The sequence below is a fragment of the Corvus hawaiiensis genome, chromosome 4, assembly GCF_020740725.1.
Source record: "Corvus hawaiiensis isolate bCorHaw1 chromosome 4, bCorHaw1.pri.cur, whole genome shotgun sequence".
Taxonomy (NCBI): Eukaryota; Metazoa; Chordata; class Aves; order Passeriformes; family Corvidae; genus Corvus; species Corvus hawaiiensis.
In genome coordinates this window covers 23,709,402-23,728,021 of record NC_063216.1, presented here as the reverse complement: position 1 = coordinate 23,728,021, position 18,620 = coordinate 23,709,402, and the positions used below count along the sequence as shown (strand labels likewise).

Here is an 18,620-nt window from a genome sequence, read left to right as displayed (position 1 = left end):
TTATCCATAAAAAAAACCAAATCAAAACAAAAACCCCCACCTCCTGGCATTAAGAGTTAATAGTGGGATGGTGGTGGGGTGGGAACAGATTTGTAGCCGATGGAATGAATGGGAGAAATGATGCTCAGATGCAATATCTGGCACTGGAAGTCACCACTGCACTGGTTGCCGGAGGCTGGGCAGATAAGCCAGAAGGAAGATTACTGTCACTGTCTGTCCTGCTGTTATGTTAGTCTTTGGAATTCTGCTGCTGGCCACCTTTGGAAGAGCACACTCAACCAGGCTAAACAGATCTTAGGTATGATACATGACAACCATTCAAATATCACATATTGCCATCTCACATCTACTCCAGTGCTGAACTACCATACTCCTAGGTACACACATGTAAATCACTTCTCTGTGCTATGAAACATCACTTGCATAGGCTTAAGAGGGTTCTTGTATCATCAGATGCTTCAAAAGGATTTTTTGTACATGAGCAGCTGAGTTACCTCCAAACGTGGTTAAAGACATGAAAACAAAGCAAAGCACTGGGTCTGAGCTCTGATTGCTCAAGCATCAACTCAGATGCTGTGATCTGAGCCTATGTCAATTCTGGAACAAGTGACAAACTAATTACTCTTCTAAACAAAAGCAGACTGGGAAAGGCAGGAATCAAAGGACATGACACTCTACTATATGTCAAGAATAGGGAAAATTAAGAAAACTATAAACAAAACAACCAATCTGCTACTGTCAAGTAACAGTTTCAGAAGTCAGAAATGAGGGACTGTTAAAAACCTGTGCTATTGGACTGAGTAAGTTCCAAAAAAAGTATTCTCACAGCCTATGTCCAAAGAAGTAGGATAAGTTTAATTTCCCTCTAAAAAAAAAAAAAAAAAACAAAAAAATCAACAAATCAACAGAAATCAAAGGTCAGGACCAGCAAAGACCAGCACAATCTGCATTTGCACTCCACCTACTCATAACACAGTCAGCTAAGGGCAGGATTAGATAAGGAAGCAATAATGTATTTAAACAAGAAAAAATATTCATCAGACTTAAGATTTCACATATTTTATCTAGCAGTAAAACATGTTCTTTAAATAAGGAACAGAGCCCTAGGAATAGATAGTCCTTTCTTGCCTATGAGTGTTGTTTCTCTTCAATGTTATTATTCAGTATTAAAAAAAAGTGCTGCAAACCCAGTAAATAAATAGCCAATGTAGGTTTGATGAAAGATTGGCTCAGAAGACTGCTTTTGGCCTGAATAGAAAGATATGCTTTCATCCTGTTTTGACTATACTCATACGTTTACCTAACATAATTGGATGTAGTTAATATTGCAGGAGCCTTCAAGCAGCGCACATTTCCCTCATTAGTGGGTTTAAAGCCTTAATGATATCTCCTGTGCTGCAGAAAAGCCCAGTGTAGGCTTTAAAAGTGATTGGCAAGTTTCAACAGGAGAAAAAACTGGGGGAAGGGAAGGCAAAACCTAATGAAACTCTGATCTTGTTCTCTTCAGTTGCTTAGAAAAGGGAATCTTGCAGAATGATAGAATAAAGAAAATAGAGGTGAGGATAAACAAGCCAAAACAGATAATTTCAAAGGTTGACCTTACAGTAACTCAAAGAAACATGTAAAAGAAACAGGGAGTGGATAAAAAGACAGGGGGACCCTTCACATACCTGCAAGACATTAAGACACATACTTAGTCCTACACAAACTCCTCATGGCACAAACAAGTGCACATGCACAGCATATTGTCAAACCAGCATCTTCCTACACCTGCAGCAAAACCACCTTTTCACAGTTTCATGATGCAGAATTCCCCTGCCCCCCTCCCTTTAAATCTCAATAGTTTGGCAGGGAAGCCTTGCATTTAAGAAACAGAATGTCACAATACACCATTAACTAAGTACATGCAAAGGGTTTGGGGTTTTGTTGTTTGTTTGTTTTGTTGGGCTTTTTATTGACTAATTTTGACCATTTTCCAGGAACAGAAATTTCACAGGCTGATTTAGCTTCAAAAGAAGTGTAATTATGTACAGCTGTATTCAGTATTTCTTGACTGCCTTGAACAAGCAGTGAAAGGGAGATTTGCACACATTATCAGCCACTATCATTAGTGCTGTAAAGTACATAATCCATCTGGCGTTGTGGTGTCTACCTAGGAGCAGGTATTGAACCACGGATGGCTGCAGTATAAAAGCATAAAGGGAGAGCCTTAAAAACTAACAAAACCACACAGCAACCTGAGTAGTTCCTTGATACTGAATTGTCCTTGCATTTGTGCTCTCCCATGGTTTTGCAAATCATTTCTATATGTACAGGCATGGAGAGTGGAGAATTAAAAATGTAAATTTCATCATGTGGTTTTGCAGTCTTCACAGGGGAAGAGGTAGCAGGATACCATGGTGATGGCAGCACTGCAGCCCATTAATAAACTGGAGAAAGACTCAGGGATAGATTCAAATGCTTAGACCCATGCTGAAAAACAACTCATTTCATAATAACTCTTGTGAAAAATAAGAGGGCTGTGAATCTCAACATCAGCTGTGGTCTCAACCTGCTGACTCATCATTTCCTCATGGGGAGGCAAGGAAAGAGGAAACTTGTTTTTTAAGTCTTCTGGCCTCCTTACAGTCAATTGCATTGCATTCCCTTTATATTGCCAAGGTTTATGGCCCATAGCATTTGAAAACAGACAACCCACATTTGGAAAAGAGATAAAGTGGGAAGTTTTTATTTTGTATTTCATCTGTGTGTAACCGGTCTGTTTCCACCATCACTGCTAGCCCTTCATATAGGAGGAATCAGCCAGTTTTATTTGCAATCTCACCTGGAAATGTGACAAATATTAATGTTCATTTACTCAATTAGAGATTCATAAGTCTCAAGCAAACAAATTCATATGACCTACCTGGACAACAATATGTTATCCAGTTACAATAGCAGCCTCACTGGAAGTGTGGCTTTCTCCAAACCCAGCTACAGCCTGGTCACCACTGCTGGGGAGTATGCGGAGAGCTTCCTTCAGCCACAACAATGCAGGAAACTTTCCTCAAACAGCAAACTACCTAAGTCACCACTCAAAGGAAATACACTGTCAGTTAGAGGGTGTCTCCAAGTCAGTCAACAGGACCATCCTCAAATGAATTTGACTTAACTACAGTCAGTGTTTAAAGACTGATTGCTTGTAAGCCGTTCCGTGGCACTCCAGTCTACTGTTATTTATATCTTCCTAAACTTTCACAAGTCTCTACTGAATACTTAAATGTTTGAGGAGAGACTGTGTCCACCCTCTTTTCCATGAGCGATAAAGAAAAAACAAAGTCTCCCATTTAAGGGAATATCCCATAAGTATGTAAATACAGTCATGGCCCACTGAATTAAATAAGAAGTAAGAACGTGCATAGAAGTAAGCAAATGCTGACATCTTTTTATGAAGAGTGGAGCCCTGGTTTAAGAGTTGTACTCCCCAATTCTGTGCCCCCACTGAGACTCCCCACACCACACTGTGGCCCTCTTGCTCCCCTGCTTTCCCCTCTCCCTGTGGCGGGATGCAGAGGGGAACAGGAGGCAGGAAAGGTAAAGATCATGGGTTGAGATGAAAGCAATTTACTGGAAACAGCAGTGAGATAAGAAAAGGAACAGTAACAGCAACAATACCAGTGAGAGGGTACAAGAAAAGAAAGGATTCACATGGAAACCCCTCCAACAATAAACAATACCAGACAGCTCCTTCAACCACATTTACTTGACCAGAAGGAACCCCTTCTCCCAAGAAGGGTGTCCCTTTCCTCCACCCCTGGCACTGATGTGGTATAGAATAACCTCAGGGTCCTGGCCATGCCCCCTCCCGGCTACTCAAAATACTTAACCCTGTCCTGGCTAGAACCAGCACAAGTGGTCAGCAGAAGAAGGTGCCAGGCGTTCCAAAGGTAAATGCAAATGAGCTTTCCCACTTCGCCGGACATAGGTTCACTTGGTTTCCTGTTCTGAATTAGAATCACAAATAAAAATTACAAACTTGAGATGATGATCCTCAAACACTCAATTAAATCTGATAATACTAACTTTCCTACTTTAGCTTTTTTTAATACTTCAAAATAGAAACTTACTTAAAAGGGAAAAAAAAAAGAGCTTTTCATTAAAACTTTAAATCTGCATTTCTGAAGCTTCTTTTAAGAACAAACAAAAAACCCTCCCACCACAACTATTTAAATTAACAGATAAATCAAATCCCAACCCATTGCCATCAGTCCTGAAGCACTCACATTCACTAATGATACTCTTCAGCTGGAAATTCCCAACATACTCTTTTACATTTATTAAGGTGACAAAGCACTTCCTAAATGCTTTGCCCTTGTGAACACAGGAATTCTGTAGCAAGGCCAAAAACTGAGCTCAGAGCTCCTGAATCCTGACCTAGAGCCCTAATCACCAAACCAGACCTCTTCTCACTGGGATTCAGAGAATCAGGTGGTTCACAGAACATGGTCTACTAATATATCAGCTCCTTCTTTAAGGGTAACCGAAGCCAAAGTCTGATTAAATTTACAGTCAATAGCAGTGATCATTTGACAACATTAGTTTTGTGCTATTAGCTTCAGCATATGGGGAATAAGGGACAATTTGTTGTGCATGTATAAAAAGACTTACATAGTGTGAAAGAAATGACCCTCCTGATATTTATTATTTTAATTTTCAAGTGTCCATTGCAAGCATAAGCACTGCTACTTTAAAACATTTAAACAAAACTGAATTTAATTGCTCAGAAAAATTAACCTGCAAGCTCTCTAAGCAAAAAGGGGAAAGAAAAAAAAGAAATCTTGAATTAAAAGCTATTTTATGAGGTATAGAAAGCAGCAAAATAGTTATATAGATATATATATTGACCAAGTTAGAAAGGTATTCTAGTATGTCTAGAAGACAGCCATGGAGACACACTTGGGAAAGAAAGCAGATATTAGGGTTGTTTACTCTCAGTGCTCCTGAGCGATCAGGTCAAAACAAGGAAAAGAGCCCTTGCTCAGCTTCCTGGCACTGGAAAATCACTCAAGCATCTGGGCTCACGTGGCTGTATAACAGCACCCACAAATATGCAGTCAAACAAATTAATATTAAACAGATAAGTGCTATACAGGCAAATGCATTCCCTGCTAACATGACTGCCTTTCTATAATGATGCTGTACCAGACAAGATTTCAAAACAACTATGATCTAGAAGCTGTATCAAACTAGTAGGCAAAAAACCTAAGTCTTAATAAATTCACTGCTTGGACACCTTTTCACTTATCCTTGTAAGGCAGAGAATGATTTTTGGAAGCACTGAATATCCTCAGCTCAGTGAGACCAAGGCTTATTGTACATGTGGCAGGATTGATGCTTGGATTTGTCCTACAAAGCCAGGGAGGGAGGGAAATCACAAACAACTGGATGTTCAAGGCACAGCCTGCCATCAGGCACAACGGCTTTACTGCATCACAAACCAAAATGCCACCATGGCAGGTACAGAGAGATATTTTGTGAAGTTTCCATGATAAGATGGCACAACTGATGTCTACAGTGCTCTAGGGATTGGAATAGAGATTCAGCCTCTCCTCAAATCACAAGGAAACCCCAAATCAATATATGTGCATCCATAAATATATACAGATACGTATTCAAGCTCACATGCAGACATAGCAACTAATCATAGGACATGTTGGCTCCAGAGGTGTTATACCAGTCACCTTCCATGTCCTATATCAACCAAAAAAACCAAGATGAAACAGGATTGTTGGGGTTTCAGTTTAGTCTTAGTTTTTTTCCTGTTAAAGGAATTTTTTCCCATATGCATGTTGCTAGGGGACAAATAGCTGTACTTAAGAAAGACAAAAAGGGGGTGGGGCGGGCCTGGCTACTCCTTTGTCTACACCTGGGTGTGGGGTCAGTTCGCTCTGAGCGTCCGGAGAGAGAAGCTGCAGAGAAAGGAGCTGCTGCTTCTTTCTTTTTGGCCGTTCTTTTCTTCCTGCTGGAAACAACGCCGGGACCCCAAAAGCCGCTTTCCCTGCCCTGCTGGAGACCGGGCTGTGGCTGCCCTGCCCCGCTGCTGCTTCGAGCTTTCGCTACGCTGTAGCCCTGCTCACCCTGCCTGCCTGGGCCTCCGTGGGGTTCTCCCATCTGGATACATCTCGCCTGCCACCCGGGATTTGCGTTCGTCCCTGCCGCTCCAGCCTGCCGTTCTAGCCTGCCGTTCCAGCCTGCTGTTCCTGAGAGTCCGGGATCGGCTGCCCAGGGGTTTGTGAAGCCTTTGTTCCATCCTTCCCGGGATCCCAGGGCACCGGTGCCGCGTGCTCCCCGAGCTCGCTCCGGAGCGCCCCCTGCAGCCGCGGGGGAACCATCGCACCTGCCCTGCTCACCGGGAGCCGCCAGCGCCCCTGCCGGCTGCGAGCGGAACTGCACCCGAGGGGAAAGGGCCCGACAGCCGAGAAGGCTGGGACTGGGTTTGTGATTGCTGTTACTGCCATAGTTGTTGTTGTTTTGTTTGACTGGTTATATACATATATATATATATATATATATATATATATATATATATATATATATATATATAGTAAAGAACTGTTATTCCTATTTCCCACATCTTCGCCTAAAGGCCCTTGATTTCAAAATATAATAACTTAGAGGGAAAAGGGGTTATATCTGCCACTTCAAGGGGGGGCTTCTGCCTTCCTTAGCAGACACCTGTCTTTCAAAACCAAGACAAGGATGAAGGAGTGAAAAAACGAAAAAAAAATTCTAAACAGAATAAGCAGTGAAAAAATTTAAAGCACATTCCTTCTCTCTGCAGGCACAAAACCCAGCATGCATTCAAAACTAAATATCACAATCAGACTATTCACACACCCCAGATCATCACTCATGTATTAAGCCATCCCACTGAACAGTCATTTTAAAGGGTGGAAAAATGAAGACCTCATTATATAGATATATTTACCATGTTTTCGCATTTGTTTGAATCATTTTCCAAGTACCAACTTGCCTGCTGTCGTACTGCATCACTGGAGCTCCAAACCGTGTGCCCAGGCAAAGGTAAGCTTCCAGCAAAGTTCATTCATCATCTGTTTACAAGCTGAGTTCATTGCACTTAACAACAACAATTTCTAAGTTAACAAAGAAATTCACATGAAAGGATGACGATGATGGCATCGACACAACCGGAAATAATCCTAGGAAGTTTAACTTGAAGAAAAGAAACATTTCTAAACCAAACAACGAAGGGGGAAAGGGTCAAGACAGCATGCCTGTGTGTCTTTTGGCAACAGTATAGAACTTTTCATTCCTTAACTATTTTCACATTACATGTCTCCAAATGAGTATGTTGGTGGGTTCATTTTTCAAAATAAAAACTGTATTTGTGAGAGAGAGACTGAAGAAACAGCCCAGCCCATAAACTGGATCAGACTCCAGGTTTGGATACACAACTGGATTACCACTGTTTACTGAAAGTCAGCACATCAGTAGGGCTGATGCCTGTTCTCTAAAAATCAAGGCAGAAGGCAGCAAGAAAGATCTTGCACAAGACACGCAAGTGGTCCTTTATTTGCAAAAGGTGAAGAACACAGACACACACATAGACCAGTTCCTGAGCTGAGCTGTTTGAAGCCAGTTGTTACATCCCAGTCCTGCTCTGGAGACACATAATCATTATCAGTCAGTGTAGAGTCATCTAAAGTTAATATGTTGATTTCTGTTGACTGAGGGCCTGACCCAAAATTCACAGAATTACAGGATAGTTGAGTTTAGAAGGGACCTCTGGAGGGCATCTTGTATCAAATTTAGATAGATCTTTTGATACAGTAATATACAATTTTCTTTCCCCTAGCAAGAGACCAGAAAGAACAGCCAGTTCAGGATTATGTCAGGCATCCTGGACCACAACTGAATAAAATGCAGAAAATAGGTTCCTTCCTACTTGGTGGTTGCATTTTTTTTGTTTAATGCCCCAGGTAAGCCTGAATGATTATAGGTTTACCAAAATAAAGGTGGTGATGATGAAACAGCTTAGTGTAACAGACAAATTCTACATGTGAAAAGAATAATCAGATCTTATGTGGATGAACTAGAAGATGATGAGGACGAACAGACAAGCGAAAACAAAAAGATGCTCAAGCAATTCATTTTTCCTTCAAAAGGGATACAAGGAATTTGTACCACATTATATTCCTGGTACTTTCTTGTTCTTATTTTTACCACTTCATTATTGTTTGCTGTTAATCCATTATTATTTGTTCCACTGTAGCAGGAAAGCTTCTGATGAGAAAACAGCAACGTTTTCTTACAGCAAATGGAATTGGTGTAGATTTTTGAATTTTAAAATGTCACTCTCCCCCAGCTGGTTGGCCGGCAGATTTAAGGATTTGGTCTTGGGAATCAACCACTAGTTTTCACTTGTGATAGCCACATGAATCCTGGCAGAGCACTGGCTCCAGCAGCCTAGCAAACCTTGACTAGCCAGTACTTACCTTTGCCTTAGGGCTCATTGAATCCACATTTTTAGGAAATATTTTTACCGACAATTTCTGAATTATTTTAATTATGTACCAGGTCATGTTTCTCTTCACATTGTTCCACCTTAACATTCTGCTCCTACATTTTTAAAAGTACACTTTAATGATTCTCAAGCACTAATTGAAAAACAAATTTTCAATGCAGAAATTGAAAACAATCTGACAACAGATTATGTATCATTATCCCACCTGGAAGAAAGCAACAACCATCATAATCCTATCTCATTCACAAGACAGTAATGAAGTAAAAAATGGTCTTAGTGCTCTTAAAAGGAAACTTCTATTCAAGAGACAACTTAACACTGTTGTGAGAAAAAGGTATCATTTACTCCAGCACAGCCCTGCCTAAATGCTGGCTGAGGTTTCCATTGTTAACCTAAATTAAAATTAATTCCACATTTTTTGGCAGAAGGTCTATAAACTAATTTTCATATTTTCTTCTTCAACTATAATTAAAAACATGGGGAAAAGGCTTCATATGCCTCAAGTATGAAGGTATATTACAGCAGACATTTTTGGTTTTAAATGGCTACAATGCTTACATTAGTTGAGATCAAATTAAATGGGAAAATAGAGTGTCATTATTGCCTTCCTGTGATTATACAGGTAACAATACATACAGCCTGTTCCTACAAGGCAATAACAGCCTGTGTGCTCGACTTGGTTGCTTATTCTATTCTAACCTTAATGCAGATTTGATCTGCAGTCACCATACACTTCTTTTGCAAGAATAACTAGTAATTCAGAAACAAGAGAAGATGGCAGGGGAATATAAAAGACTTTTTACAGCAATATTCAAAAGATATCCATAGTAAAGACATGAAATATACAGTATCAAAGGGAAACATAAAATGAAGAATAGTTTAGCTTATGTTCACATGCAAGATCTACTTTGTCTATATAATGAGTGAGCAGACAGGTTTAATGTGTGACAAGTGCACAAATGGTCTAGGTCTTTCAGGATGTAGAGACAGGACACAAGGTGCTTCCAAAAGAATCCTCTCAGCAGATTAAAACCATTCTCATTCCATAAAGGCCTTCTGATGACTTCCCAGAAGGTAGTCCACAAATGCACAATCCCAGATTAAAGTCATCCTGCTTACGAGCACTCAAAGGCATAACACCACATTACAGACAGCTTTAATGAAAGCTGTCAGAACTCACTGAATCATCATCTTACTGGCTTCTACCAATACACCCACTGTTTTCATCCCTTCACAATTTAAATTTCCCATTGTCTCCTAATCAAATATGTATATATTTTACAATTAATTGAAAAAGAGACAAAAGAAACATGGAATATAAACTTTTTCTACATTTAGCTTTTAGAATTAGTCCTGCACATCCTGAAACTCAGTGACAGTTTGTTACAGTAGTTACAACTGCTACAGAGTGAATAATCTCTGTTTGAGGCATTCTAGATTAGACAACTCACATTTCACTCTGGTGAATGAAGTATAAATCTTGATTTTGGAAATGCACATGGGGAGGAGGGGGAAGAAAAGCACAAGTGTGTTTTCCTAAGACCTGTTCAAACCCACCTGCTTTCCCATCCTCTCAGCCTAAAAGACTGACACTCTTAAGCTGAAAAAAAGACTTTGGGTGGAAATAATAAGCCTGTGCCATGTCTGGACTGGAATACATTAGCCTAGCTTTGTGAACAGCATTGACTCCGAAGTCAGGTCTATAACCACTCATCACTGGGGAAGGAATTGGTAAAATAAAGCAGGGGGATCTCTTTAGTATTTTGAATTCCCCACTAGCAAATAGAAACCTTCAGTTGAAGTAGAGGAGCTTTCTTTGATGTCTTGGGGTGACTTTATGATGTGTATCCCATATCGCTGCCCTATGCCCAGAAATTAATTCTTGTGCCTTTCTATGCCTTTAAACTGAGCCTGAGAGGAGGAAGGAAAAGACTGAGCAAAACTTTTTCAAAGCAGTTTGCAGCTTGTTCAAGGTCATACACAGATAGTGACTTTTTTTTCCAGCCAGCTTTCAGCCAGTTGTTCAGTTTCTTTTTCTCCGGAGAGGGACTGAGAGTTGAACTTTTTTTTCTTTCCCTGGGATTTTGGATTTTTTCCCTTTTTCTGTGGATTGTTTCAATATCAGAACACATCGGGAGGACTTTCCACCGAGCACAGAGGGCCTGGCCCTGGGCCAAGTCCCAGCTCCGTGGAGACCAAAGGGAGGACTCCAACACTTTCCCAGGTTTTTTCTTCATAGCAAAAGGTTTTATTATTTAGTATTATTTTCCTTTTCCCGTGTGTTTGTTAAATAAATAGTTTTTCTCTCTTTCACTTTCCTTTGAGGAAAATTTATTTTTCCTGAACCTGGTGAGGGGAGGGGTGGTTGTGCCTTTTCTCAGAGGATGTATTTTTAAATTTGACCAAACTGGAACATTTGACTAATTTTAAAATATACAAACAGAAGCAACCCTATTAAAAGTCTTAAAATGACATTTATTCAGTCAATGTGATAAGAAAGAATTCTATTACTTGGAAAGTGCTTTTCTCACTCTCACCTTTCAATCATTATTTGCATACAATCCAAATCACATCTGAATAACTTCCACTGGCCTTCCTCATGTACCATCCAGCATTATTTATATTCATGTAGAATTATTAGTGTACAGGATAGCCGAATACTTCACCAACAGAGCTGACTGCAAATTAAAGAGGAGACAGCTTCCAGTGTGAAAACTCCAGAGGAGAAAAGATGCCCAGGTTAGATGTGGAAGGACCCAGAAACATAGGGCTGCTTGTCTCCAACAAGTGAAAAGCAATGGCTGGAAGAGGGGAGAACAAAGTGGAAAGTGAGAAATTATCAAAGATTGTAGGTATGTGAGAAGACCATAGAACAAGCATATGAGAGCATATAAAATGAAGGAGGTTCACTTGATTTAGACTCATGGGCATTAAGCAAGAGAAATAGCAACCCTGCACTGGAGGGAAACTGCTAAGTTTGCTAAAGGGAGGCTAGGAGTTAAATTTTCTCATCTGACATAGGCTTTCTGGTTAGTGGCAGGGATGTCACTCTGTCAATGTCTCAGTTCCTCATCAATAAAGCAGGATGTTGTACAGAAAAGCCACAAATTATTCAGGGGGCAGCCAAGTGATAAGGGCAAGATACGAACCTGCAGAGACAGGTATACCTAACAGATCCATGATGAAGAAAAAACAAAGGAGAGAGAAGGAGAGAGTGGCTATAGTGACATAACCTATCTGAATTTTAGAGAGTAACACAGATGTTACAGACCATGATAGCTGGACATATAACCACAAGAAAGAGAGAAACCTCTGAACACAAAAAGCCTGGAGAGGAAGAAAAATTTCACCAACTGAGAAGGGTGACAAAACAGAGAAAGATATATCCAACCAACCAGGCTGACTAAAGTTAAGAGCAGAACAAATCTCTGAGTGTCCCCTCAAAAAAGCTCTCTCATTTGAGGGAGGTGTTACTGGATCACCAGCTACTGCAGGAGTAGTGGGTACAGTCTACTACTACCAAATATAAAGAAAAAAAGCATGGACAAGTTATAGACAGGAAGAAAGAGGGTTCTTTCTTGGGGTGGAAGAAGGGAAGGAATGGAAAATTTCTTCAAGTATAGAGAAAATGGGGAAAAGCCCCTTGTCATAATAACTTCAGCCTAACAAGTATAAAAACAGATTCTTGCTTCCAAGTGTGAGTTATGGGCAGAATGGGGGGCAACTGGTACCAGTAGTTATTAAGTCAGATATAGGCAGTCACGAGATGAAACTCATGTACCAAAAGAAGCAAAGGAGACAAGCAGACTGCAAACAGACTGACTGGTTGCAGACAGGATCAGAGGGACAGAGAAGACAGACAGCTGATCAGAGAAGAATGTTCCCTGAGGGCACAAACAACCCTCCTGAATACATGTGAGTTTATTTGAGCATACAAAGGGCCCAGAGGGAAGCAGGGAATGGATGGGACTGAGGCAGCACGCAGTGACAGTATTTCCTTGTAAAGTCCTGAGCAACTGCTGGAACTCTTTACTATCCCTCTGGCCATTCACCCTCAATATTTGTTCTAAACAGCTCTTGAAAATGAGCTTTCCAAGATGAGTGTAACCAAGAGCATATGTATAAATTCTTGCTAACTCCAACTTCCTTCTTTGCTATTCATTATTTTCAGGTATGACTAATATACAATAGCTGTGGGAGACATGTCCTTGTCCCAAGCAGACTGCTCCTGCCCTGTGAAGTCTAAAAGCACAAAACAGACCATGTGTGGGAGAAAGCAAATAATACCATCTCCATGTTACAGATTGAGAACTGAGGAAGAGAGCTAGTAAGTGATTTTCCCAAGATTGCACAGGAAGGCAGTGGCAAAACTGGATATTGAAACCCTCTCTCTTCAACATCCATCTGGTGCTTCAGTCACAAGGACAGTGTGTCTCTTCTAAGGACATTCCCTTTCATCCTTAGAGTGTACTGGTAACAAGAGTCATTGACTGAATGTATATATTGAGTGTATATAACTTAAAGTCTTATTGAACCATGTTGTAATTTTGCCTCTCTCTATTTCTGGCTTCCTTGTAGCCACTTTTGGTCTGAGCTTAAATTAGCCATGCTACCAACTCCATCCACAAAGTCAACTTTTATGTGTACTTACAGTTCTGTTGGTGAAGTTACTGAAATCTGTCACTAAGATTTGCTTGATCATCTCTGGTGAGGAGATCACCACAAACGTCTGGCGACCAATGTAATACCTAGAAAGAAATAGAGAACCATTTTAGCAGATGGTGACCACAGAGAACCATCTCCTTCCCTAAAACATCACTTTTTGCTTGAATATACTTGCTGTGAACAAATACCACAGAAAATGTATTCCCTTAGGTAAAGCAGTATCTTTCCCCAGCCCTATCAACTGTTAAATTAAGATGCATGGTCCTGGAATTTAAAGGAAATAGCTTAAAATCTTTTACTGATTAATCAATACTCAGCCAACATTTTAACGTAAAGGTTTACACACTCTGCTCACTCTGAATTCTGTACAAAGTGATGTAGTATCACTGAACCAAACTATAGAGGAGTAAAACATTAGAAACCAACTCAAATAATCATGAAAGACCTACAAAATTGAATTTCCTGACACCTGCCACATGAAATGTCTTTTCATGGCTAAGCCCTGTCTCTAATGAGTTTTTCCAGAAGTCCCCCCATCATGACTGCAACAAAGGCACACTTCCACCACTTCTACTAGCACTGGAGCAGAGTGCAACTCAGGTTCTGCATTGCCATGCACAAATCTTATGTTACACTAATAGGGAGAGAAAAAAAAAAAGGGCAAAAGAAGCTTTACCAAGTCTAAGGCAATTAGTCAAACTTCAGAAGAAGAACGGGTCATAGGGGCCTGTACACCCTCTATCTCCCTGCCCTGATTTTAATATGACCTTGTGGAGCCAGGGTCTGCCCTTCTGGGTCTTCATACCATTGTGGATGCTGCCGAGGTACTGGGACCCATCCCAACCCTACAACTTCTAGGGGTGCAGAGATCCCTTTTCCAGCCCCATTCCTTCCAAGGCCCACAGGCACTCAATGCTTGGCTGCTCTGCTGGGGGAGGAAGAGGCACCACCAGCAAGCAGAGGTTGCTCGCAGTCCCTACCTTTGTTGATCGCTGAAAGACTATTCAGGCAGTGCTGTCTTTTCTCCACCAGGATAGAGGAAGAAGAGGTTGGACGCAGCCACAGGAGGACCAGACAGCTCATAGCAGAACACAAGAGCAGTACCACAGATGCTGCAATACCGTGGTAATATCTGTGCCTAATCGTTTTGGTATGATATAGCTCAGTATCGATATATTGCTTATCACCTGTCTACACTGCAGCAACTGAACAGACAAGCAAACCCCGGGCTGAATTAAATATAGTAACTAGAGGTTCCCATGGCAATGAGGCTGCAGCAGCCTGATTTCTTCAAGGGCAAACAAATCAGACAAATATCTTGATTCCAAAGCAAGGCTTCACAGTCCAACTTGACCTCCCTAACACCAAAACTCGTAACAAACAAATGGCAGAGAAGAACAAGAACACAATGTGCTTCAGGAGGGAAGACATCATCTTTACTTCTCTGGTGGGTTTCCAGAAGGAACTTTTATTTCCCAAATGCAACTCACAGGCTCTACTGGAGCCTTAGATATGGGTGGTGTGGTCTGTGGAGGTACAACTTTTTCAACCTTCCCAGTTTGCTCAACCGCAGCAAAAGCAGCTGTCTGTTAATGGTCAAACTTTTATTCTGAATCCTCATAGGTGCATACAAAAGAGCTGAGGCCTCAGTTTAAAGAGGGTTTTGATCATAGACTTTAGCAAAAGAGGATAATTCCCTACATGCACCTTTTGCATGTAATTTGTACAGTTTCTCTGGCATCAGAGAGGCAACACAAGCTCTCAAAGCAAAGATACGTGCTGCTCTGAACCTACCCAGGATGACCAGCCACAAATACTGACCTCTCATGCTCACACCTTGCTTTTCTCTTCCTCCCTCCAAGTTTAGCAAGTTCCTTGTCACATTTAATGGTTAGTGACTGATGGTCCTGCAACAAACAGCTTTCCACAGGGACCAATTTCCTGACACCAGATTCCAAATTTGAACCAGAAGCTGATTATGTCTTCTACCCAGACAGCTTAACTCTGACCAGCAAGGGACACCCCACAATACATCATGCAAAGCATGTGTGTGTAGGAGAGACACACTTCTAGTTTATTTCAAACCTGGGAAATTGCATATCTCCAGCTCCTGTCCACTGGGATAACAGGATGGTACTCACAGCAGGAGTCTTTATGTCACAAGCACTTTGTGCTTGAAAGCATTCAGGACTAAAAATTTGGGACAGGAGCATCTCCTACTCAAGCTGCTTTTATGAGAAAGTGACTCACAAGCCAAGCTTATCCAAACAAATCTATTCATCATCCTCCAACTCAGACCAGTCACCCGAACTCCCAGTTCTGTTTCCACAGCTAAGCGCTTTCTTTTTCATTTACTCTTCTCTAACTTTCTAGCTATAGGCACCTGCTTTTCCTTTCTTTATCCAGTTATAAATTAGGGCAGAGAAGGAGAAGAAGGGGGGGAAAAAAACCCCTACAACTACTAAATTGAAAATGCTGGGGGGAAAAAAACCAAACAAACTTAAATTGATTTTTAAGCAAAGTTCTGCCTTTTTTAAGAAGTGACTGCTATAAAGCACACACATTATTGTATCCCAAACAGCAAAAGCTCTCTTCCCACCTTTTTTCCATTCTCCTACTTGCTGTATACAATCTTTCTAACCTTTTTTAGGACACGAAAAATGAGGTTTTGTATGGACGCACTTTGGAAGTCAAAATCCATACACTAGAAGCATGACTTCCATGGTCTTTCCCTGAAGTAAAGGAAAAAGGACAAGTAGAACTAGACACAAAACAAGATCACCTGAGCTATTTCATTTAGCAAACACAGGTTCAGACCCTGAAAAGCCACCAGAAAGATGCTTAACTGAGTTTTAATATATTTAAAATCCTTTGCAGGATCAAGGCCTCAGTCACAAAACAAGAGGCTATCTCCCAACTAGGTGTTTTGGGCTTTTTTCACTTGTTTCGAAATAGCAAGTAAAAGATAAAATCCTCCTGAACAATAATCTATTCTTCCCAAGTAAATAACATATTCACCCCTGCTATGTAACTTCATTTTGATGCTGTATTACTGGATGAGGATATCGCTACTCTCAAATAGACTTAGATTTATTATTGAACAAAACCCGATATTCTTGTCAGATTTTAATAAATAAGAGTTTGAGAAAAACAAAAGCCTCTGGGCAAGTATATCACAAATGGATTCATGAATAATTTAGGACAGCACTTTTTATTAACTTTTCCTAGGCTAATCTTTTCACAGGGCTCATTCACACACAGAAGTCCTACCTTTGGCTACAGTACCATCACACTGCTTGACCCAATACTTTATAATATTTTCATGTAGAAAGGGTGGAAAGCAAATACTTGGGAATACCTAGCCCAGCCCTGCAAATAAGCAAGAATTCATGCATGTAGTATTGCACCCTTGGGGCGATGCACCTCTGTCCACATGGAAATCAGCTGTAGCACTGCCACACCAGCAAAACTAAATTTCATGACCCACATATGGAGGCAAATTTTCCTGGGTAGATGAGGCGTGGGTTCATTAAATTATGCTGTCAAGGCACTTTCTATTATATTTCAGTTTAAACTGCAGCCCTCCAGAACAGAGAAAGAAATTCACATTTTAGACTAGTAGCTTTAGCTCCATTGGAGGGTGAGGCAGGAAAGACCTGGTACCAGTACATCAACAGCACAAGGACAGTGTGAGCTTCCTCCAGCAGATGAAAGTGTGGATGAGGAGCCATTGCCCCAGCAGGCTGGGATGGCCAGGCAAAAAGCTTTTCACAAGTGTTCAGCAGAGGCCATGGGTCTATTCCCAGAAGCTGTGAAAAAGCAAAGATTGCCAAAGGGTGCACAGGTCAAGGAGGGGGTTATGTCACAGGGTACTGAACAAAAGCTAAACTTCATCAGAAGTGTTTTAATAACTGAAGAGGCTAAAAACACCCACCACACCCAGCTGTAGCAGTTTCATTCCTAAGAGCAGACAAGCACCACTCTCAAGGCAATTAATGAGAAGGACAGAGATGATGGACTTGTGTTCAGGGTCAACTCAGGATGTTGCAGCCCTACTTACAGTGATTTAGTAATTTAATAAATGCAACTTTTCTTTTATCCCCAAGAATAAACAGCAATCCAGCAATGATATCTGCAGTTTTGCTCATGCACCACTGTTGCTTTCTGCAGAGATGTGGCCTAGGTATCTCAACCCCACACCTAGTGCCTGCCATGGCCACGGCCACAGAAGATAACCCATGGAGGTAAGAGATGCCTGCCAAGTCCAACTCTGAGCTGAAGTAGGAGCAATGAGACAAGGGGCACACTGGACTGCTCGGTCCCTCCTGAAACACTTAGGACCATCATCTTCCTTCCCAATATTTGCCAGGGATACCCCCAGAATGCAGATTTCTGTTCTGAGATGACACAGAGGATCAATCAGCTACTTTTAATTCAAAAGACCAATTTAGCATTAGCCTTTCCATGCTCCCAAGATCATCCTAGCCACACTGCATGGTCATCTGCTGCTAATAGCATCTCCCAGGTCCTGAGCCATGGACATGCTCTCTGAGCAAAGCTCGCAGCAATACTGCCTTGCTGCACAGGAAAAGGTGGAGAGCACATACAGTACCTTATGGCAAAGGGCCATATGTTTTTGTATAACATCCATATGGGAAACACCTGCAACCCTTTCACCTTGTTTACAGTGCTGCTATCAATTCACAGAAGACTTTGATCTTCCTATCTCAGTCCCATGTATTACAAACACATTAATCATAAAATATATATATGCTGTTAGGCAATGAGCAAGGCTTTGTTTTCTATATGCTGTGGTCTGGTTAAGTACACAAAGATCATCTGTAGAGCCATATGAAAATAGAATATTTTATTATCACTATTTTCTTCAGGGAAGAGCAAAGAACAAAGAAAAAAAAAAAGGCAGCGGGGGGAGAAGGAGAGGAGTACAAAGACACAGAGATACAGTGGGAAAAGGCTGATTTTCTTAGGACACTTTTCCTAAAAGAAGTTCCTCAATCACTTAGCCTCTTTTGTTTAGAGACACCCTTTCACTGCAGGCAGAGAAACATAAAAACAAATAGCACAATGCTTGTTTAAAAGAGGCCTGAAGCCCAGCGTTACTTACTTAATTATTTCAGAGGCCAGCAAATTGATTTGTCATAGCACTGTCCCCTTTCAGTGCTCGCAGGCAATTCAGATGGAGTAGGAATAAGAAATACATAATGAACAGCTGCAAAACCCAAACACAGTCTGCACAGAAAGGGTTATTTCGGGCTGAGAGGAAAGGAAAGGAAAGGAGTGGGACAAATTTGTCAAGTACCACAAGTCCCATTATTATTTGTGTTATATTAGCAGCTAAAGGTCTCCAAGATCCCCATGCCCTAATTTGACAGGAGTTACTCATAAGCAGAAATCTTATTCTAGGCCTGTG

The 18,620-nt window shown here is 41.0% G+C and overlaps 1 protein-coding gene across 5 annotated transcripts in view; it reads right to left on the bottom strand.

Moving 5' to 3' along the window:
* Window positions 1–18,620, bottom strand: part of TBXAS1 (thromboxane A synthase 1) — a 264,375-nt gene that overhangs the window by 115,670 nt on the left and 130,085 nt on the right. For 4 of the 5 annotated variants that reach the window (XM_048300444.1, XM_048300447.1, XM_048300445.1 and 1 more), the window contains one exon: window positions 13,176–13,272. In XM_048300444.1, coding sequence (XP_048156401.1) covers window positions 13,176–13,272 — 97 coding nt within the window. Of the gene's footprint in view, window positions 1–13,175; window positions 13,273–14,169; window positions 14,401–18,620 lie in introns of those variants that run through there. The other variant, XM_048300448.1, reaches the window with a different exon arrangement.